Below are 24,910 nucleotides of genomic sequence, written 5' to 3'. Positions count from 1 at the left end.
ACGCCGTTTAGCGTGCCGCGCTACAGGACGACAGCGCGACAACGCGCCGTTTGGCGCATTGTCATGTTGTCGCTTGCGCCAACGCGACGCACTAAAGCGTACCAAATCAGCCACCTAAGCCTGTGCAGATATAATTTACATACAGCATGATAACGGAAAAGAACGACTTCAAAATGATGGTAAAAAGTAAAGTCACGGATTTATATGTAACTCAGAAACTTTTTTCTGAGAATAAAGATTATATTTTATTTATTTGGCAACATATTTAATGTTCCTGCACAGGGCTACCTAGCTATACGATTATGTGGAGGATTAAGGCCCAACACTTTCCAACTATTTGATCTTAAATTAGAAAAAAAAGAACATAAACCATGCAGGATTAGAATTATTTCGACTATTTTGAATTGTTAAAAAGATATTTAAATTGTATTCAACCAGAGACTTAGATATATAATCTGGGACTAATTATTTTTCTTAATAATGTGTATCTTTCTGTCCCAGATAAATATATCTCTTTGATTCCACCTGGGACAAAAAATTAACATTGTACCTTTAATAAAGTAAATTTTGTAAAGCTTGTTGCTGGCTTTGATTTCTTTTTACGTCTGGCTCTTAATCTTGTACATAGTTTAGTGGGTTTAAAAACCGTCCCAACTTACGGGAAAAGGCACGGTATAAGTACGGTTAGATACGACGTCCAGGTTTTAAGTACGAAATAGTGCTTACCAAGCGTTTTGACAGCTTATAAACATAGTTATAGAAGCACAACTGATACAGTGTTATTTTTTCACTGATTCAAAAGAACAGTTATGCTGGACATTATGTACGTATATGAGTAAAACATTATTGCTTTCGTTCCACCTGTCATGTTCTGTAAATTTTCACTGTAATGTGTTGAAAGTTGATAACTTATTATTCGTTCTAATATTATTCGAACCTTTCATGAATAATTTCATTGATTAATTAAAGAGGTTCAATCTATTGTTGTTCTTTTTTCAAAAATGTTTTTGAAATGGTGAGTGTATTTTTTCTGAAATATCAATACAATACAATACAATATCTTTATTGCTTCATAGGCCACCAGCCCAAAACAAAACATAGTTTACAAGTTTTTTGTTTACATATCCTAAGGTACTTTATACCGGGAGGTACTTTGTACCGGGAATGTCCAGATATTACAAACAATACCTAAATAAAAATTTTCTTTTGTATGCAAGTGTTTTTCACATTAATTTCATACAAAATATAGCATTTTTTGAAGAAAGTTCAAAGTTTTAATAACCCTATTCACATAAATGTGTTTTACGTATAAAAACCAGTAATATTGCTAATGATTTGGACCCATCATGATATTTTGAATGTGTGTGCAAATGCTTATCAAATAGTTACCCTTTTACTGTGTGATAACCGATAAATATTGAATAGAACTTTAGTATCATTAACAGTAATGGACCATTTACATATGTTTTTAACTTTTTATTGATTGCTTAAAAGGCATTCCTGGTATTAAGTACTTAAAAACAAAAATGGCTGCCACTCATATGAGGTTATTAACAGAACTATCTTTTTGATGTATAGTTAAAAATTCTTTTGGATGATTGTTATTTTCATCAAAAAACGGTACCTCCTACAGAAAATAACTATTTTATTTTAGTTTTTTTTGTATTATATGATGGTGGGCCTAGTAAGGCTTACACTCCCGGTAGATAGTACAACCAGGATATGTACAAAACAGTGTAAAAGTATTATGGTAATAGTCAAATACAGTAATACATGTATATCATCAAAATTCACTGCTATTTTAATAGAGAAAAATCTTTTTATAAAGTTTGTCTGGAATAGAAATTGTAATTGAGAATTAATTTGATACATTTTCAACAGTTTAACCTTATCCGAAACAAAATGTAAGGCAAAACATGCTAAAACGTAGTTTATCGCAAACTCAAATGTATACATTGAAAAATTTTGAATCAACAATAATAGACTTAATGTAGAATTTAATCATATTGCATTAACAATTTGCACACGTTTGCTAACAATGTATAAATAAAGCATAAATGTTCCTTCAATTGAAGAAACCGACACTTTGATTTGTATCAATTTTAGTATGTGTTATGTGAGTTTAACTTCATTACATTTAAAAATAAAATTTTCATATACTTAGATGTCATATAAATATTGGTAGAAATTGATTTAACCAATTTGTTCAGATCTATATTGTAGACCATAAAATATGAATTTAGCTAAATTTAACAACAGCGATTCTGAGTCAGTATTCATGAGTATGTTAAACTTGTTAATTGATGGTAAAACCCAATATTTTCTAGGAATATACAGCTTCCTTAGAGAGCTGTATGAATTGCAAACAAGAACATTTAGTGATATTCCGTTTCAATACATTGGTCTTCTTGACAAAGTTGTACATCCACTTTTCATGACTTGTTTAGTTAATTTTCCACCATTTTTGAATACTAATATTTTAGTTTTTTTTGTATTACATTTTAAATCTTTTTCAGCACAAAATACTTCTAATAAGTTTAAAAGTTTTTGAAGACCTAATACAGTGTCTGCTGTCAATGCCAGGTCATCTGCAAATAGTAATGATAATATTTGTGTCTGATCTGGGAAAAGTTGTATACCGGTATACCCTGAAGTGTTGATTCTGTCAATAAGCTCGTTGATGTAGAGGATGAATAGAGTTGTGCTGGCCAAGCACCCTTGCTTTAATCCATTCGGGCAATTGAAGTCTGTTGTTTGACCAGTATTTGTTATGACAGATGCTTTGACATTTTTATAGATACTTTGTAGTGCATAAAAAAGTTTGCCACGTATACCATTCTTTCTAAGGACCGACCATAACTTTTGTCTATTAATAGTGTCAAACGCCTTTTCAAAATCAACGAAAGCCACATAAAGTTTTCCTCCCTTTTTATGCCCCCGCCATATAATGGCAAGGGCATATAGTGTTACCCTGTTCCGTCATTCCGTCATTCCGTCCTTCTGTCATCATAGGTTTCCGTTCATTATCCTAATAACCGTTGCACATATTGAACTCAAATTTGACATATAGATATGTCATGAGAAAATACAGGTCAAGTTCGAAATTGGTCATGGTTCGATGATTTTTGGCCGAGTTATGCCCCTTTTACTTTGAAAATAATATGAAATTTTCAGTTTCCGTTCATTATCTCCCCAACGGTACAACACATTCAACTCAAACTTGACATATGGTTATGTCATGAGAAAATACAGGTCAAGTTCAAATTTGGTCATGGTTTGATGATTTTTGGCAGAGTTATGCCCCTTTTACTTTGAAAATAATATGAAATTTTCAGTTTCCGTTTATTATCTCCCCAACAGTATTACACATTCAACTCAAATTTGACATATGGATATGTCAAAGGAATACGCAGGTCAAGTTCAAATTTGGTCATGGTTCGATGATTTTTGGCAGAGTTATGCCCCTTTCACTTTAAAAATAATATGAAATTTTCAGTTTCCGTTTAATATCTCCCCAACAGTATTACACATTTAACTCAAATTTGACATATGGATATGTTTTTGGAATGCGCAGGCCAAGTTCGAATTTGGTCATGGTTCAATGATTATTGGCAGAGTAATGCCCCTTTCACTTTGAAAATGATATGAAATTTACAGTTTCTGTTCATTATCAACCCAACAGTGTTACATATTCAACTCAAAATTGACATATGGATATGTCAAAGGAATGCGCAGGTCAAGTTGGAATTTGGTCATGGTTCGATGATTTTTTCGCAGAGTTATGTCCCTTTCACTTTGAAAATAATATAGATACATCTTAGGAATAAGCGGTTTAAGTTGGAATTTGGTCGTTGTTCATTGATTTTGGACAAACTTATCTTTCCTGAATGTTGGAAAAATTTTGGACTTTCAGTTTCAGCACTCATACTTTTGTGGAAATGTATATAGCCATTATTTTGGCTACAAATATGCAATATGCTATTTTCAAAAGGTTAAGACTGAATAATTTCAGTGCCTTGAACATTGTATAAAAATGGTTTGTGTAAACATTGAAAAGTTTTAAGGGCTTTGAACATAGAATGAAAAAAATAATTTGTGCAAACCAATTTGGAACTAAATATTATAACATTTGAAATTTTGGCTGCATGCGGGGGCATCCGTGGCATGATGACACATTTCTAGTTTGATAATTGTTTTTGTATAAGAGCATTTAATATGAAAGCGTTGTCAATGGTGCTATATCCTTCTCGAAATCCAGCTTGCTCTTCTGCAATTTTATCGTATACATTTATATAAAAATTCAGTCTTCTAGTAAGTATACCTGTATATATCTTTCCAAGTATATCTAACAATGAGATTCCACGAAAATTATTCGGATCGTTTATATCTCCCTTTTTGTGAATCACTACAATGTTTGCTTTATTCCAATTTGCTGGAAATTCACCATTTCGAACAGTCTATTATATAAACTTGTTAACAATGGTAGAATTTTATCAATACTACTAATGAAAAATTCTGGTATGAGTTTGTCTTCACCACCGCTTTTCCCAGCTTTTAGCTTTTTAACAGATCGTAATACCTCTTCATCTGATATCTCGGAATTGAAAATGAATTGATCTAAGTCATCAAAGTCTTCATAAAGCTGGTTGTCTTGTAGGATAACATTTTCATCTGTGATTGTGCTTTCAAATAATCGTTCAAAGTGTGTTAACCATTCTTCATCACTTATATTGTTAACCACTTTTCTTTTACTTTGTGTCATATTTTTTAGCTTATTCCAAAAGCCTTTAGGGTCGTTTGTCTGTTCAATGAGGTTGTCTAGCTCTTTATTATAGAATTCTGATTTAACCTTTTCACAATGTTTTTTAAATATTGTTTTAGCCTCAATATATGCTTCAAGGTCATTTTCACCTCTACTTTGTCTATATACTCGTAGTAGTCGGTACTTAGTTGTTTTCAGCTCTTTACATGAGTTATCAAACCACTTTGGTTGAGATCTTTGATATGGTGTTTTATATCTTTTCAAACAGCATTCACCACATTCGTAAAATAAGTTGTTTAACTTGTCTACAATTGTATTTATGTTTGTGTTGTTATTTTTAATTTCCATTATAAATTCATTTAACCATTTTGATGATACTTTTTCTTCCAATTTTGTCATATAAAGTGATGTATTTTCTTTATTGAATACATATTTCTCTCTCTTGTTAGTATTTTCATTTTCAAATATCTCCATTTAAGTTCATTTGCACTGTATTTAGTTTAAACAGGATAGGAAAATGTTGGCTTTCAGTTCTATCGCCAACAATAAAATAAGATATGTTATAAAATAATGTTTTACTATCTATCAAGTAGTCTATGACGCTGCATCCTCTTGATCCGACAAAAGTGTACTCACCACCATTATCGTTGTTTTTTCTACCATTTATTACGTATAGATTATATGTTAGACATAGTTCTATAAGTTTTCTTCCAAATGAATTCATTACTGTATCCCGTGAATTTCTGTCTATGATTTCATTATCATTTAATATTTCTTCACACTGTTCCTATTCTGTATTGAATGTATCTATATTGAGTAGGTCAGATTTCAGGCCTGTTTTGGCATTAAAATCTCCGAGTAACATAAGGTCATATTGTTCATTTATATCGATGTCTAAAATAGCTTCTTCTAACATTTCAATACCTTTAGTGACTCTATCTGAGTAAAATGGGGATTTCTCTGGTGGTATATATACACAGCCTAATACAATATCAACATTTGCAATGGATAAAGATTTGTGAATTTCAAAAATATTCCAAAATCACATTGCACGTTTATTCTCGTGATAAATTTCGATATATCTTGTCTGATATAAATTACAATTCCGCCCATCGCTCTTCCATAATGTGAACTTCTAACTGCTGGTAAAAATATGCGATCGTACTCTGGTAAAAAATGTTCTATTTCATTTTCCATCTCTACCCATGATTCTAATAATGATATAAGTTCAAAAGTTTTTAAATAGTTTTCAAATTCTGTATCTTCTGTTTTGTCTTTAAGACCTTCAATATTCCAACTACCAATACTGATCGAATTTATATTTGGGCCTCGGCCTACATCCTATTTAATTTCTATTACCTGTTTGGTTTGTGCATGTTCATCGGTAGCTAAAGACATAGGTTGCGGTACAATTTGACTGAATACCGGACAAGCATCTTCTGATCTTTGAGGTATCTGTCTTTTTGCAGACCGAAATGACCGTTCTTTATCCGAGTTCTGTGATGGATTTGGATAGTTTTTTACAACTAAGTTGCCTTTGTAGAAATATCCTATTTTCCCTCTATCTTTAATTGTTTGCAGTTGGTATTGCTGACTCTGAGTCAAGTCGTCTGCAACTCGCACACCTTTCACTCTTAATTTATCCCTACCTTTGTAGATTTTTGTTTTATCATCGTCAAATCTAAATTTCATAATCACAAGCCTTTCGTTATTTCCGTTTGGTTTCCGGATTCTATATGCATTCGAAATGTCATCTTTTTCCCAATCTGCGTCGGTGTAAGCGACTTTGAGAACATTATCAACAATCATTTGTTTTAAATCATGCTCAGTTTCATTTGGTTGCTGTTTTAGGCCAAATATCCGCATATTGCATTTTCGTGATTCACGTTCAAGTAACTCTACGTTTTCTATCAGCTTGTCAATTTTATCTGCTTTCATCTCGATTTGAGTATTTAGGTGCTCGTTGTCTAACTGTAAGGATTCACAAATATCTCTCACTTGCTCGTTTTCCAATTTTAGGCTTGCCAATGCATCTGACTGTTGTATTTGATTTTCTTTCATTTTTATAATTTCATTTTGTGATATTCGAAATTGTTGTTTTACTTGGCTTAGCTCACTTTTGATCGAGTTTATTTCAATGTCTAAACTATCTATACGCCCGAGCAGCTTGAGTTCAGAGTCTTTGATTGCTTTTAATATTTTATCTTTTCGTTCATCGTTAATTGGTCCGGGATTTAATTCCACATCACCTGCTAATAGTAGACTATCGTGAAACGATATCGATGACAGCAAATTGTCCATTTCGGCTGCTGATGCTGTTTCACCTAATGTCTTAATGTCGCTATTGCCAATGTTAAAAGAATTGTCAACATTTCGGTTGATAAATGAGAGCAATACCGGCAATGATATTGCTGCACAGATTAGAATAGTAAGAATAAGTATCCATGTTGCTATAATACAAGCTCGTGTCGTAAGCTGGCGTTTTGATGACAGGGAAACACTTGCCTTACTCTTCAGGTTACGTTTGCTCTTAATGTAAAATGTTCCACTTCGGATTCTGTAAATCGCAGTATCAATGCCCATTTTTAAGAAAGAATTCCGATTTTAAGTAATGTGTCCCCTTCTGTCTTCCGTAGTTTTTAAAATTTTGAATGACGTTTACTGTATATTAATCTCCTATATATTGCGTGACATAACGTACAGGACAATGGACGGTGTTACTGGTCAACGATTTATAGTTAGTCAACCGTAAATTTGTCAATATTTAGTACGTAAAAAAGTATCAATTTTTCCAAAATTGTCTTACTTTTACACAGTTTATTCCGTTTTTTCAAGAAAAATCCTTTAATCACTTTAATATCCGTAGAATGATCTTTTTCATGGTATAAAAAGTTTTTACAAAAGTTTGATAGTTAATTTGAAAATCTCTAAATAAACTCCGCTATATGAAACACGTCCGTTACACTGTTTGTACTTGTTATCATAAAATGTTTTCTTAGCAGTAGCTTTAAATTATTGAAAGGTTTAGAGTAAGTGTGCCCGGTGTCGTACACTTTTTTTTAAGGAAAAATAAGAAAATTATCTTATAGTTAAAAATTCTTCTTATAATTGATATTATTTTGAAAATTACATCCTTTGCCTCTGATGACCAAAATGTTTCTATCTTGAGCACTTGATTTTAAGCAACAGGAATTGGCCAAATATAATAAATAGTGGACTCGGTTCCGCACACAAGGCCATTTTATACTGAAAGGTTATTTTACATCTTAAACATGTTTTATAAATTATTTAACATCTCTTAGTCCAGATAAGATATATTTTTTTGAAAATTTCAGGACTTCAAATAAATTTAATGCACATTCATACTACAGTATACAAACATTTATTTCCAAGCATAGTAGCACACAGGAAACGTGTAACAGCAATGGAAACATAATTTTTTACAACATGTAGGTAGTAAACACAGACATAAAAAATTATTATTGAAAGTTTTTTCATCTATTTAGTTATGATTTTTTTATTAAGAGTTTGCTATTATTTTAAACAAAAGAATCAATTTGAATTTTCAAGATAAAATGAAAAATGGGAAAGTGTGCGGGACCGGGCGGGTCCTGTGCGAAACCGGGTACACTGACTCTAGTTGAGAAACAGTCTTGACACTGCCAGGGCATTGTTAAAAAATAATAGACTACTTTGATTTCATTTACTTGCTTTACCAGAAGGATCACATCAAAATTGACACGACATCAAGTCACATTGTTGCATTATTTAGCAAATTTTGAGAAAGTCTGTTTCTATCATCAGATCATATGAGGAATTGAGTCCTACCAAAGTGAAGTAGCCCAATATATGTATGTCTTAAATGATAACAATATTGATTTTTTTCTTCAGATGTATACATCTTTAATAATAAAAAACCAAAGTTGAAGTAGTAAATTTCTACAATGAAGATACAACCTCTACCATCAAATGTAAGGTCTTATTTAAGATCAGGTGTTGCCATCACCAGTGTAACACAATGTGTGGAGGAACTTGTCCTAAACTCACTGGATGCAGGAGCAACTTGTGTGGCTGTGAGACTTGATCTTAATTGTTTTAAAGTTCAAGTTGTTGACAATGGAACTGGTGTGCCAAATGATCAGCTTGATATTTTAGGAAATAGGTAGAAACATTTTTTTAAATTTCTGTAATTTGTGAAAAAGAATTTTAGATATTACTGTATAAAATTGTTAATATTGTCTTATAATACATGTAATCACAATGACATACATGTACTTAGTTATTTAAAATATTTGGAAGTATCTGATATTAACAGCGAAAATTATGATGTGCATTGCAGCTATTAGGGTTTATGATTCTTTGCTTAGAGTACCAATTTTGAGAGTTTACACATTTTATTCCCTTTTGAAATGCATGTCTAAATAGGGACTAGTTTTGAAATATAAAATAATAATGTTGTTTAAATTGCACAAATTTGAGACAAAAATCATTTATTTGAGTAGAATGAATAGTAGTAGCTTAGTAGCTGAAGCTATTCTACTCACAAAAATTTTGGCATCTGCATTCATGTCAGTCAGATGTTTGTTAAGTTTTTTTTATACCACTCTTTATTTTTTAACTCAACCTGTTGAGGTGTTGGTTTGAAACTTGGGATACTTGTTCATGACCATCACCTACATTGGCCAACAGGTCATAGCTCTCTCTTGGATTTTGACATAATTAAGCACTGTTTTTGACTATGATTTTTTCAGCAGACTTTAAGCATTGAAGATCAAACCTGTTGTTCTTTATACAGCTCTTTTTAAATATATGTAATTAAAACCATGGGTAGGTTGAACATGTTTATCATTCTAGGTGCTACAATGCCAGATATTAAGTATGTAATAAACATCATTGATATTGAACACATGTATGTTTCTACATATTGAAAATAATGAATTTATTTTCTTTTTAAATAGGTTTTGTACAAGTAAGTGTCACACTATAGAAGACCTTAATAATTTGTGTCACTTTGGGTATCGTGGTGAAGCCCTTGCCAGTATAAGGGACTCCTGTGGTATATTTGAAATAACAACACAGTCTAAACTTAGCAGTAAAACATACTGTAAAATTTTCCAGAATGGCAAAAGTTTAAAAGTTGCTGAATCAACAATAGTCAGGCCAAGTGTAGGGACAACCATCACTGTGCATGAATTGTTCAGTAATTTTCCTGTTAGACAGAAATCTATGAATAAGAATTTAGAGATGGAAAGAATAAGAGAAATGCTCGAAGGAGTCGCTCTTATCAGGCCCGGAATATCGTTCACACTGCGTAATGATTCTACAGGACAAATGGTTTTATCAACAAGAAAGTGTGCTAGTGTTAATTCAACATTTGGCCAGTTATATGGCTCAGCAAAAGCTGACATGCTTGTTGAGGTCAGAGGTTCAAAACAGTTGTTTCAAGTACAAGGATACATTGGTAGAGAAGGCCATCAAAGAAAGAATCTTCAGCTTATTTACATTAATGGACGCATAGTTAAGAAAACCAAAGTACATAAGTTGCTTAATAAACTATTGTTGAATCTTCCAGCACTTAAGCCAAAACTAAGACCTTCCTCTAAATCACCACAGATGCTAAGTATCAAACAAAATCTGTTTTCTAGTCCACCAAAGTTTTCAGAGGCATATCCAGTTTATGTTTTGGAATTTAAATGCCCCATCTCAGAATATGACATTACTTTTGAACCAACAAAGACTATGGTAGAATTCAAAGATTGGGACACAGTTCTAGAATGTGTTGAAGAAGTCACAACATCATTTCTTGACAAGGAGAACATTGTTGTTAAAACAGATGAAGTTCAAAGCAGATTTTATAATGCAATCACTGCAACTGAAAATAAAAAGCAAGAAAAACCAGTGATATCAGCTGATAATATGAAAGATATGCTGTCATCAAAGTTGGTTAAGAAGGTAACAAATGTTGTGAAAGAATCTTCAGATGATAGAAACTCTGGTGAAGATAATTCTGCTGAATCTTTGGTAAAGATAGATGCTTTTAAAACCCCAGCTAATAATGCAAAAGTATCAGTTAAAGGTGTAAGAGGTCTAGGAAATAGAAATATTGAGGTAGAAACTGATACAGACTCAGAAATTGAAACAACTACAACAACAGATGACACACCAAGTACTGATGAATCATTTGACAATGAAATACAAATATCTGTAAAAGATAAAAATGATAGAAATGATGCAGATAGTTGGACAAACTCAAAAGCTCAGGTTGGAAAATCTGACAATAAGAAATATTGCAACCCAACAACTAAATGCAGTCTTTCAATGTTTAGAGAGTCTATTGGTAAATTTACAGGTAGACCGGCTAAGAAAGTCAATATCGACGAGAGTCTTAAGAAATTGGATAGGATAATGCCATCCTCTTCCAAGACAAATAGTAAAACATTAGTCAGCTCGCTGCAAAAGTTTCGAAGAAAAGTTGAGATTAGAAATACTGCTGCAGAGACAAAAATAAACCAAGCAGAGGACAAAAAAGCAAACAGTTTTAATTTAGGAGAAGATAACAGGGAAAGATCTAATCATATGCAATATAGAGATAAGTCAGAAACAATGCCAAAAGCATTTGCAACACCAGATATAAATCTCTCAAGTTATAATGGCTCAAATGTGTATGAAAATGATGTTCAATTAGCAACCACTTCAAAAGAGAAACAGGGTACAATTAATACCTCCATAAATACAGAATGTAGTAAAGTTTATTCCTTAGATCTTGATGAGAATAAAACAAGTAACTCCGCTGAAGATAAACAGTTTAAGTTTTCACTATGTTATAACAATATTAGAGATGAATATGGTCATATAGATGACCAGAAATTTAATACATCAGCAAACAATACTGAAGATAAGCCGAATGGAGAAGTAAGTCTTCTATATACGGACATTGAAGGACCTGAGAGAAAGGGCAGCATCATTGATATGGGAGAGCTTCATAGTGCTCAATGTCATTCATTATATGTTGAAAAAAGTGATCAGAGACTTGATGGTATTCCTGACAATGATTTCAGAAATGCAATTTTTGAGAGGAAAAGATCCTGTTTAGATTCAGACTTATCACCTGTGCCAGAAAAACAATTCAGGTATACTGCAAGACCATTAGCTCTTGAAGAACTTAGAATGGATGTAACATTTAACAAAGCTAACTGTGATAGGTATGGCAATATGTGCAATAAAACTGATTGTGATAAAATAGATATAAATTATGAAGATATTGAAACCTCTGAGAATTTTAACCCCGTAAACATCTGTGATCATGTTAATAGAGTGTGCACAGGGAATAATTCACCTTGTATAAGGACAGATAGTGTTAGACATGTGCCTGAGAAACAAGTTTGCATTGAAGGAATGAATGAAAATAAGATAGAGAAAGGACCTGATGAGGCTGAACATAATGATGTTTTAATCAGTGCAAATAATGAAGTAGAGAAAAATGAAATGCATGTAGATACTTTTATTGCCAGCACACAGGCATTTAGCCCAAGAATGAGCCCACAGGTTGAAACAGTTGATGTTAGTCTTGAGGAAAATTATATCATTGAAAACTCAAAGACACCAGAATCCATGGGTTTCAGTCCAAAACTTATAATTGAAGCTAGCACTACTCCATGCTCTACAGGTTTTGATCCAAGTGAAAGTATTGAAGGAAATGTTGAACAAAGCATTAGAAATGATAAAGAGAAAGAAGAAATAAATGGAAAAGATTGCACAAATGAATCAGGAAAAGACATTGAATTGAAGATTGAAATTGAAACCAACAAGTATGATGAAGGTGATAAAGTTTTAGAAGAAAAAGCAATGTTAACAAGTACAGAAGATAAGATAATTAGCTTTGCTTATAGTGAATCAATCACATTGACTCAGTTATTCAGAACTCCACAGAAAACTGAGAGTGTCAGTACAGAACAAAGTGCAGATACTGATACATTAGGTACAGGCACTGAATCAACAGAGGTCAAGATGAAAGGTTTCAGTTTTGATGATTTGTTTAGTCAAACACCTACATGCAGCAGTGTCAATGTAGATACTGGAATTGATTCTGGCAAAGTAGACTATGATAAAGAAGTTAAGAATGATCAGTTTTCAAATGCTTGTTCTGATTGTTCTACAGTTACTACAAACAAAAGTCTGAGCTCAAACAGTAGGTGTGCAGAAATAGATAGTAACATGGACGTTGGTTTTGTGGGAAGGAAAAATGAAACTGAACCCAGCTTTGTAGAAGAAACAGAAGAAAAGGAATCTGATAATCTTTGGGGAGATTCACCATGGGATATTTCTGACAGCTCATTTTATCTAAGAGATGAAATAAAATTGAATGAAAATGATGAATCTGAGGACAAGGAGCTAGAAAGTGATGGAACTGATGGTCATGAGGAAAATAAAGATTCAACAAAAGTTGACAGGGAAGACTCTGTTAAAGCGGTTGATGAAAGCACATTTTTGGATGATCAAAGTAAGTGTTTATGATCCACATTCTTGAATGATCTATATTTTTATCTTTATATGATTAAATTGTTTATGTCCGCTTAGCACAATAGGGAGAGCACAGGCTTTACAATCCAGGGGTTACTGGGTCAATCCTTGGGCAAGGCAAAAATTCTCCAAGATAATCATGAATCTTGGACATTGAGTCTAATAGTTATTTCTCTATCATCACTGATTCAGATATCTTGTAGGTTTAGTTGTTGCTCACTTGTGAGTAAATTTATAATTACTTGTTGGTTATTTGGTGATGACTGATTGCCCAGATATTACCAAAAATGTGCTAAAATGGGGACAAAAACCTGATTGACAAACAAACATTAGTGAATGATTATCTTAATATAAATTCCTAATTTTGTAATACTTGTCTTATATATTTGAGTATACCAAACCAAAAGTACCAGTAGCCTTGAATGAATATGAATTTGTCCTCCTTATGAATCTATTTTCTTTTTAGATTTAAGAACCATGGACAGTTTAAATGCATGGTACAATAATTTAGATGTAAGTATAAAAGCAACTGGGAATTATCTTGAATAGAATTATTTTTGTAATGAATATTATATATAGTAAAAAACAACATTTTTAACTTTTTGTTATATTTTTAGTTTAAATGAACTGCATTGTCATTAATTATATTTGGTTTTAAGGTATTGGTATAGTAATAAAAGCAAAGTAAGAGCTCACATATCACTGTGGTAATTTATTTATTGAATCCTAAGAAGAACTGCACTAAGACTTTTAAAACCAGTATTTAAATCTCTTGAAAAATGCCTACTTTATTTTCATATCTTTTTGGTTTCTTAAACTTAAATTAATATTTCATTAAATATATATTGTAAAGTTGATGTAATTAATTATTTAATACTACAGGCTGGGACAACTGGAACATCAAATATTTTACAGTCAAACAAACCGTCAGATGTTGTCAGAAAACTGCATGCTTGTAGGTTCTCTAAGAAATCTCTGAAATCTGTCAAGGTGAGAATTGAAAATAATTTAATCTTGCTCACATTTTAACAATTATTTCATATTTAGTATATATTTTACCAATGAAGGAAAAATCAGTAAGAAAATGATCATTTATCCTTCATCATGTTGAAAAGTTGGGTAGAAATTCTATAAGTACATACTGATTTGTTTTTATTTTTACCTTTCTTATCTAATGTTCCATGCTGGTATGAAAAAAATAAATCAACACTTGGCTCAATACTTGTACTGCTGTACTGATCAGTTTATCTTTTATCTCTTATTTGAGGTACTTGTCAGTTGTTTTACATTTGCTTTTGTTATTTTAATGAAGGTACTCGGCCAGTTGGACAAGAAGTTTATAGCCTGTCTGATTAATACAGAGCAGCAGGGTTCAAATACAGGTAATGATTTAGTTCTATTTAGCATGGTAAGTGACTCAAAATGATTTTTGTTGCAAAAATAAAAATACATAAAGGAGTATTAGATTTCTTGAGCAATTGTTGTGTCCACCAAATATAAATATTTCAAGTATAATATGAAGTGGAGCTTTGAGCTTTGATAAGGACAATGGCAAACCAATACTATCATTACATGACTGTGTGTGTTTTCATTCAGATTAGATTTAATAGACTTAGTATTTTGATCTTGAATTTCCTGAACTTTATAATGAATTTCAATTGTATTTCAAATACATACTTGCTTGTTGGTGTGTTGAAGGTTAGCGTGGAGGAAAGTAGTCTAGTACTGGTGTAACTCTCCAGGAACGATGGTTAGGAAAATACCAGCCTATATGACTGAAATACTGTTGGGAAAAGGCATAAAATGAAACAAACAAACAAACAAACTGGTGTGTTGAAAATTTATATCTATAAAGACAAATCAGGAGGTAAGTTGAGAAAGGAATTAGATTACAAATGTGTTCAGTAATGTTGAATACAGAGATGATAAAATAATGTATATATATATATATATATATATATATTACAGACATGACAATGTTGGTGTTGATAGATCAGCATGCAGCACATGAAAGAATCAGATTGGAGATACTTACTGAAGGTATTGTATATTAATGACTGGACAATTTTAATATTTTTTATTGTTATGCCCCCGCCATGTAATGGCCGGGGCATATAGTGTTACCCTGTTCTGTCCTTCCGTCCTTCCGTCATTCTGACATTCCGTCATCATCAGTTTCCGTTCATTATCTTAAGAACGGTTGCACACATTCAACTCAAATTCGACATATGGATATGTCATGAGAAAATACAGGTCAAGTTCGATTTTGGTCATGGTTCGATGATTTTTGGCAGAGTTATGCCCCTTTTACTTTGAAAATAATATGAAATTTCAGTTTCCATTCATTATCTCCCCAACGGTACAACACATTCAACTCAAACTTGACATATGGATATGTCATGAGAAAATACAGGTCAAGTTCAAATTTGGTCATGGTTCAATGATTTTTGGCAGAGTTATGCCCCTTTTACTTTGAAAATAATATGAAATTTTCAGTTTCCGTTCATTATCTCCCCAACGGTACAACACATTCAACTCAAACTTGATATATGGTTATGTCATGAGAAAATACAGGTCAAGTTCGAATTTGGTCATGGTTCGATGATTTTTGGCAGAGTTATGCCCCTTTTACTTTGAAAACAATTTGAAATTTTCAGTTTCCGTTCATTATCTCCCCAACGGTACAACACATTCAACTCAAATTTGACATATTGATATGTTTTTGGCATGCCCAGGCCAAGTTCGAATTTGGTCATGGTTCAATGATTTTTGGCAGAGTAATGCCCCTTTCACTTTGAAAATAATATGAAATTTACAGTTTCTGTTCATTATCTACCCAACAGTGTTACATATTCAACTTAAATTTGACATATGGATGCGTCAAAGGAATGGGCAGGTCAAGTTGGAATTTGGTCATGGTTTGATGATTTTTTGGCAGAGTTATGTCCCTTTCACTTTGAAAATAATATAGATACATCTTAGGAATAAGTAGTTTAAGTTTGAATTTGGTTGTGGTTCAATGATTTTGGACAAACTTATCTTTCCTGAATGTTGGAAAAATTTTGAACTTTCAGTTTCAGCACTCAAACTTTTAGCCATTATTTTGGCTACAAATATGCAATATGCTATTTTTAAAAGGTTAAGACTGAATAATTTCAGTGCCTTGAACATTGTATGAAAATGGTTTGTGTTAACATTGAAAAGTTTTAAGGGCTTTGAACTTAAAATGAAAAAAATAATTAATGCACCATCTGAAATTTTGGCTGCATGCGGGGGCATCCGTGGCATGATGACACATTTCTAGTTTTGATACAGAAGATTAATGCTTGCCTGATATGATCTTATAGACCACTATTATTTAGTGTTTTTAGTAAAACATTATTTGAACAGTACAGTCTGAATGATTAAAGAAGGTTTTTTGTTGAAATATTTTAATAGAGTTATATTTATTTAACAGATGCATTTGAGGAAGGTGTGAAAGGTGGACAGTTAGCTCCCTTTGTTGTTAATCCCCCTCAGACTATGACATTTGCTGAGCATGAGATCAGGACTATACTTGCATTTCTAGATGGATATCAAAAGCTAGGTACAACTCTTTTATATCAAAAACTTGGTAAAACTTTTCTAATGTTAGATAAGACTATCTTATTTAGAGGTTGCTGTCATGTATTAACTATGCTTTTCTTAAAGATGTCCATAGATAAATCATTTATTTGTTACAGCTTGTCACTTTTTCATGTGTGAAGGGCATTATCTCTTAAACTGCTGAATTTAAGAAATGATTTTCCCAGCTTTTACTTTGGAACAGTCCATTCAAAGGTTAAGGTATTACAATATCAAAATACAAAAATTGAGCTACCGAAATTATAGAGCCTGGTCAGACTGCATGTTTGAGCAGCCTGGCCTTGCTTTGTACTGGTGGCAAAGGTTAATCACTTTCAGTTTCAGCAGGTAAAGGGATAAAATGAAACACTATTAATTTTCTTATTCATTTTTCATCAGGGATAAGGATGAAAAAAGACTCTGCAACATCAATGTTACTCACATCTGTTCCTGCAAGCTTGGTGAACAGAGAAAAGAATAATAAGATTTACTGGAGCACTATACAGGTATATAAACTCAAATATTTTGTTCCATGATTGTTTACAACTAATTGGATGTAACATATTTCCCAAATCTCAATATTTGTATGTAAAAAACTTACTTTTAATGTCTGTGCGTGGAATAAACCTGGAGCATTCATGGCCGAGTGGTTAAGGTCTTTGACTTCGAACCACTTGCCTCTCACTGCTGTGGGTTGAACTTCACCAGGGACTTTAAATTCTTTCATGCGAGGAAGCTATCCAGTTAGCTTACGGAACATCAGTGGTTCTACTCGCGTGCCCATTTATGCCATAAATAATGCACAGAAAGGCATCTGAGGTCTTTATCCTTCAGCAAAGCTTGAAAGTAATCATATGACCTTTATGTGTTGGTTTGACATTAAACACAACCAAGAAAAATTTGTGAAAAAACCTGTAATGATGACCCATGAAGAACTATCGTGAATCTAGTTGGATACAAATGTTGACAATCATACATCTTAATCTTTTGTCTACCTCCTATCCTTTAACTAATCACAAATAGTCTGTATTGAAATTTAACTTTTTTATTTTTATTGTTTTGTTTATGTTACATGGAAAGTAAATGTCACATATCATTCAGAAATAGTCATTTTTAATTGGCAATTTTTGTTATGTTTCAGGTGTTGATTAGAGAATATATTGCAGTACGTACAGTATTTACCAGTTCTTCATAACTGTAATAGAATTTGATAAAAGTCATTGAACTTTTTGAACTGTTTTAAGATGTGAAAATAATAGTTCTTAAATACAGATTCTTAAAACATGAGCTTAAAACAACATTCATATAAATAAATAGTTGATAGTTCAATCATCATAATGTATATATATTAGACTACATTGATCAATGTATTTAAGTGATATAGTTTCTATTTAAAAGAAATTATAAAACTTCTATTTGATAAACTGTTTCTCATTTTCCTGATGATTTCTTGGACACCATAAAGTTGATATCACTGCAGGAAAGTGGCATTGACATAATCACATTAAATAAACTGATATGAGTAATGTTAAAATGATAATGTGAATTAAATTCCATTAATGAAAGTGTGATAGACTTGCAAAAATTGAAGTAAATTTACAGGTCTTTATGTCAACACAAGTGTCTTGTGGAGTGTTACCTCAGACTATACATAAAGTACTATGTTCTCTAGCCTGTCATGGTAAGTTATATAAATCTTGCCTTTGTTTTAAACCATTATCTTTAAAACATCTTTCCTCATTTAACTGGTTTATTATAATTTCTCAAAGTTTACTTTCTTTCTGCATTTGTCATATTCAAGCATGTACATGTGTATGTTCCAGTTAGGTAAAGTTATGCTGGAGTCCTGTGATAAAATAAACCGAGTCCTAAAATATGAACTCACTGGTAACCACATTTTGAAATTACAACGAAAACATCAGGTTTTAGTATTGAGAGGTGTGGTTTGAGAAAAATAGTTTAAGAAATGAGCAGAAATGGTAATATTCCATTTCTACTTAAATGATTTTCTATGTCGTAATAGTAATATGACCAGTTTCTAGCATTTTAGATATTGTACATAGACCTTGAAGATACATCATTATATACAGAATTTAAGTTTTAGTAAGATAAATAGCTTTCTCGTCGGAAAAACTGACTCCTTAACAAGATTAAAACACTCAGCAGATAGCATGTGATATCAAGTTAAACACTGGCCTTAATACCCTTTGAATAATCGTATTTAAATAAATCAGATATTTCACATTACTCTGTACAGTACAGAGCAATGTAGACTTAGAGCCAGAACTAAATATTTCCTCATTTCTTACAGGTGCAATAAAGTTTGGTGACAAATTAGCAACTGATGAGTGTGAGAAGCTGATCAAAGATTTATCAAGATGTGATTTACCGTTCCAGTGTGCACATGGTCGACCTTCAGTTACACCATTATTTCACATTGACAAACTACAATCACTCTCACATTCTAAGGTATGGTAGGCCTGTTTACACTTATCAACCTTGTTTTATTTCAGTGAATGAATATCAATTGATTTGTCTATCATGTGGTATATTAACATATTGAATACAACTGCTGATGACTTATCTAAGCCTCAATGTTGCATTCTGACTACTGTTATACTGATGGATGCAGAATATTTGTTTTAGATTTTTTTCACATCAACAATTGATAGTTTTACACAACAGGGAAAAGGATCAAAAAACTTTGTTTTAACAAATACTTAGATGTTGTGCTTAGTGTTTCCTGATATATTTAAGAAGTGAAATTTAGGCATAAACATTATTTGATTTTACCTAAGAACTTGCTTTAGAGACTCCATGCACAATTGAAAATTTAAAAGTATGTAAGTCTGTTGTTTTGGAATATAAATAATCTTTTTACCTACTGACATACTGTTTGTTCACAGGTGCCTGACGTCTAATATCCCCTCCATACCTTCTTATATCTATAATAATTGTTTATTATATTATAGGGGTAGCATGTAGGGTGTTAGACATCAGGCACCTGTGTGTTGGTTGGTCTTAAAACCAATTTTATTATGAACCAGGGTGAATCTGGAACAAACAAATATTTGATATACTGGTAATTTAAAGTTTACAGTTATATAAAATGTGTTTGGACTACTGCAATGTTTGATTTTTTTCAGGTTCAAGCCAAACCAAAACTTTGGAAACTTACACAAGCTTTGAAAATGAAATCAAAGTAGCTATATATATATGTGTTATTAAGACCCTTAACACCCTTAACCCGCTGGAACCAAAAGTGATTAGCTTTACCACCAGTACAGAGTCTGTTAGTAGCTGAATTTTTTTTGTATTTTCATATTGAAAACCCTTAAAATTTGAATGAATTGTTCCAAATTCAAAGATGGCCAAATCCATAACACAAATTCAGCAAGTAAATGGTTACGTTTTTGAACACTCAAAATAAAATGCAGTATTTATTTTCAGATAATTTGCATATAGTAAATTCATTATTAAGTCTTGTGTTTTAAAAACTAAAGTGTACACAATATATTTAATCTTCATACTTGGGTAACATAATTTGTGTTACTGTTTAATCCAATGCAGAGAGCACCTTGTATACATTTACATGTATACATTATCTTGGGAAAAAAAATGAATTTCATCTATTATTTTGTCATGGGAAGATTTCCTTCCATCATCATATTTCGGTATATCTGTTTTTATTATTTCACCATCTGTGATTTATTTATTGATGAGATTATTGTGATATCTTTTTACTGTTTTTTTTTATTGATAAACTTAATAAAACAGTCAATATTGTTTTTTTGTCTTGTATTGTAACAGCCTGATCTGTCAGTCTGCTAGTAAGGTATTCTTGGCGAGCTAAAATCTGATGTCAGAATATGTTTTCTTATAGAGGAAAATAGCCGAGTGACAATAATAACATCAGATTTCACAAATGGCAAAACTTTACATGTATTTCAAACTGAAAAGCCTCCATTTCTCATATGAACATATACATGTAGTAGTCTTTGATCACTCTACCAAGTATAAAACACAGCTAGTAAAGGGTGAATTTAGCAGGGCACAGTTAAGCCACTCTATCATTCCTGGGAAAGCAGTCAGGCAGTTTACCAGTTACAGATGCCTTCCCTTTAGCAAGGAACTGCTACTAACTTCTGTACATGCCAGAGCAGAGGTACAGTGTGAATGATTGTAGAAAGGATTTCATATAAATTTCAACAAATAACCTGCACCGCCCAGGAATCAAACCTGGTTACCGATTCACAGTCCAACGCTCTACCAATTGAGCTTACTGGGCAGTACCAAAGTTTAAATACAGTATTTTTTTTACAATGTGATTGGTGGAAGGCAATGGGTCGCTTCAATGAAAAGTGATAACATCAGCAATATTAAAGTAGAAACTTGAATTGAATGACTTGCAACATCTGCTTATTTGAGGACACACTTGGTATAATAAAAAATTAGATAGCTAATTATTTTGGATTGCTTAAAAAAATTACATCCTTCAACTAATAAAATAATACAGTTGTGTATCATTTCTGATAAATAGATTGTACTATCTCTTGCTGTTAATCTTGCCAGTTTGCTGAATTAAAGTGGGTCTCTATGGTTCAACAACTTTGTAAATTGTACACTGCATAAAATGTATATACCATAAAGACTATATGTGCAAGAACATACATCCTCCATTACTTTTGTTTGTTGTTGCATTTAAGTCAAACTGATTTTTTGGGGGGTCATTTGATGACTTTTATACATTACTTATGGAGGAAGACCCACATGTGTTCCATTTAGTATTTCAGACAAGAACAAGCATCACAGTAAACCTGATAACAATGTGTAAAGGTAACTGGATAGTTTTATATGATTTATGCAGAGTAGAAAAACCACTCGAACACTATATAAACTATATAACACTACATACATGCGAAATAAAATTACGAATAAAATGAAATCTATTTAACCCTGAACAATCACACAAGTGTATTATGCAGGATAGAATCACAGATATGAAGCTGCTATCTAATATAGGTTGGAACCAGAATTGAAAAGAATGGAAACATAATAACAAAGGCTGTTTTCATTTTTCAAAATATTTTATTTACTGCAGAATTTTTTTTTCCTGAACTAGTAATTCCACTAGCACATCTAATAATGTAAACAAAAATCTACATTATAAGTCCTGTGATAAAATAAACAAGTCCTTTGTATAAGTTTTATTGTGTTTTCTCTAGACACATGTATAATGGTAAATCAAAGTACTATCAAAGTAAATAAATACCTGACAATAGCAAATGATTACATCAGTGTAATACAAATGAAAGAAATATCATTATGGCTTATGTTTAGTCATTTTTACTACATAGGCATTGACCATATTTGGAATGTGCAATAAAACAGATCTTTGCTGATGAAAAGTTAACTTTTATTTCTTTTAACGAATATTTTGCTATATTATTTTCTGCTGGTTTACATCACAGGTTTAAAAGTATTATCCCATTTAATGATTAATAAATAGATAAATTTTCAGCTATTTTTGATAGTAAAATGGACATTATGGTGATACTTTATGACTTCCTGCTATTTTGACAACATATATTATGACATCTGTAAACTAAAAATGACTCATATTTTATAAAATATTGTTCAACACTTCTGGATATAACAAAATGTGTAACTAAACATAATTTGTTCAATCTGGGACAAAAAATAATTTCTTGTCCCAGGTTCAATTTACGATTTTTTCAATAAAGAAAATTTTGATATCAAAATTGGGCAAATAAGTATAGAACTAGTATAATGTCATTAAAAATAAGTTAAAGATACTAATTCTACATTGGACAGAACTAAACACAACCCTGTCAACAGAACCATTTCAACAAACTGATTTGTGGCTAGTTTTGTTACAAATTCATGACAAAGAACAAAGAAATATCACATATCATTGTAAAATATCACAAGACAAAAAATAAAACAACAAATCATTTCTAATGATGAATCTATAATGCCTATATACAAAATAAACGTCCGAGTTAGTTTTTATATCTCGTCAGATCATCATCTGGCTACAGCTGAGCTTTGTAATAATAATAAAATTATAGTTTACACCAACGACAAAAATTAAATATTTCTATATACTTTATAAACAAGCAAATAACAAAAAAAAATTGTTTATACATATGTATACTATACACAAGTAATCTTTTACTTTTCTTATAACTTCACACTTTGCAGTAAGTCTTCAATGCTGTACAGTCATATTTACTCTTCAATGCTCTACAACCATATTTACTTGGAATCCTTTTTTTCTAAATTACTTGGAAAAAACAAAAACAAGCAAGAATCATAACATAATATACAATTTCCTATACAAATAATCCTGTCTTTAAATTATGAAGTTCATATCTATTCAGCTTCAATTCAATATTGATAGCCAACAAATGTGATAAAACAAGACAGTTCGACTATCTGTCATGCTTGACTACTCTCAGTTCTTGACAGTACAAAAGGGGCACAACTCTAAAAAGGTAACTCAAAGTTATGGATTTTGTGCCCATCATGTTGTATAATCACAGAAAACAAGTATATGAAGTTTTCAACCCATTCCCTCCAGAAGTGTTGGAGATATTAATTTGCTCGCAAAAAACTAAACTAATTTGTGACGCCAATGCCAGGTTGATTACAATAGCATTCCCTATTCTTCAAATAGTCAAGCTAATGATGCAATATGTTATGAAACTCAATTTTTCAGAAAAGTAAACAATTCATAATTCGTGACACTAAAAAAAACTGTTAAAAAACTGTGATATATCATAATTTAGCTAAAATGACTGAGACTGTATCTAATGCCAAAACAATGTACACTTTGTGGATATAAAAAGCACTAATGTCATGTCAAATATTGTGATATTTTATGATGTATACAAAATACATTGGTATTATCTGGATATATACAAAATTATGAGGATTTTTGTAACAATGAGCTGAACTAATAAAAGGCAAGAATGTGTAAAATATGGCGAGAGGTAAAACTCTGAGCACAATATAGTATATAAAAACACGTTGAATAAATCAGTAGTCTAAACTGGGCTTTAATCATTTTCAAAAAATTTAAAGAAAGGAAGACAAAACTTTACAGGATAGTATTAACTTTTCTCATTTTATTAGTAAATTAGGCAAGGTAAATTGACATGTCTTTAACATTTGAAAATTAAAAAAATCCCTGTTCATTCTCATGGCTGAATAAATGTATGCCAGCAAGAAAAAAATCTTAAACAGACCCGCTTCTTATGTAGATTTTTGAGAAAAATAATGCCATAACTACTGGTAGAACATAAATATTTAAACACACTGTTGATAAAAGTACAAAAATTTCTGGAAAAGGGGAGACAAGTCATGTGGAATAATCTACACCTAAAATCAGAAAAAAATAAATTTCAACAGAATTGCTGAAAAATGAATAAAGAAAACAATCTCTTTTAGTTATTTGAGAACAGAAACATTATTGTTAAGTAATCTTTTAACTTTATAAAAAATAAAAAAAATAATTTGATGTTACAAATACTTAAATATTATCATCTAGATACTGGTATAATTGATCTAAACTATTTACTATTTCTTACAGTCCCATGTGAAGAATGATCAGACTACAATGTATATCTGGCAGATGTCATAGCAAAATACAAGTTTGTGCAATCAAAAACACAAATAAAATTGTAAAAAGTAAAATATATTCAACAAACAAAACAAATTTCTGAACTAAACAAGATTGCATTTGAGAAAAATGCTATGCCACCGCATTATAAGCTCTATGCCTTGTACCTTCAGACAAAAATATTTTTTATCTTTTACTATATGTACATAATGAACATCAATGACCCCCAGGCAATAATTTGAACAATCTTGGTAAAGGTTCACTTTGCAAAGTCTCATGCCATATATTTAACCTCTAGTCTTTGTCAATTCAGAGAAGAAGATTTTTCAATTCAGAGAAGAAGATTTTCAAGTTTTTACTTTATCTTATAAGGAAAACTA

The 24,910-nt window shown here is 31.6% G+C and overlaps 1 protein-coding gene across 1 annotated transcript; it reads left to right on the top strand.

Moving 5' to 3' along the window:
* Nucleotides 1-692: 692 nt before the first annotated feature.
* Nucleotides 693-21,530, top strand: LOC132748671 (uncharacterized). Its single transcript, XM_060738283.1, has 13 exons — nucleotides 693-823; nucleotides 8,654-8,924; nucleotides 9,721-13,262; nucleotides 13,749-13,795; nucleotides 14,165-14,272; nucleotides 14,595-14,664; nucleotides 15,251-15,322; nucleotides 16,740-16,868; nucleotides 17,285-17,391; nucleotides 18,027-18,050; nucleotides 18,488-18,566; nucleotides 19,197-19,354; nucleotides 20,032-21,530. Exons 2-13 carry the CDS (start codon nucleotides 8,707-8,709, stop codon nucleotides 20,089-20,091), a joined length of 4,614 nt encoding a protein of 1,537 aa, XP_060594266.1. The 5' UTR covers nucleotides 693-823; nucleotides 8,654-8,706; the 3' UTR covers nucleotides 20,092-21,530.
* Nucleotides 21,531-24,910: the final 3,380 nt, after the last annotated feature.

The sequence above is a fragment of the Ruditapes philippinarum genome, unplaced genomic scaffold (assembly GCF_026571515.1).
Source record: "Ruditapes philippinarum isolate M1 unplaced genomic scaffold, ASM2657151v2 ctg101_1_1_1_1, whole genome shotgun sequence".
Classification (NCBI taxonomy): Eukaryota; Metazoa; Mollusca; class Bivalvia; order Venerida; family Veneridae; genus Ruditapes; species Ruditapes philippinarum.
Note: the sequence above shows the minus strand (reverse complement) of the source record. Positions and strands in the feature narration are given on the sequence as shown.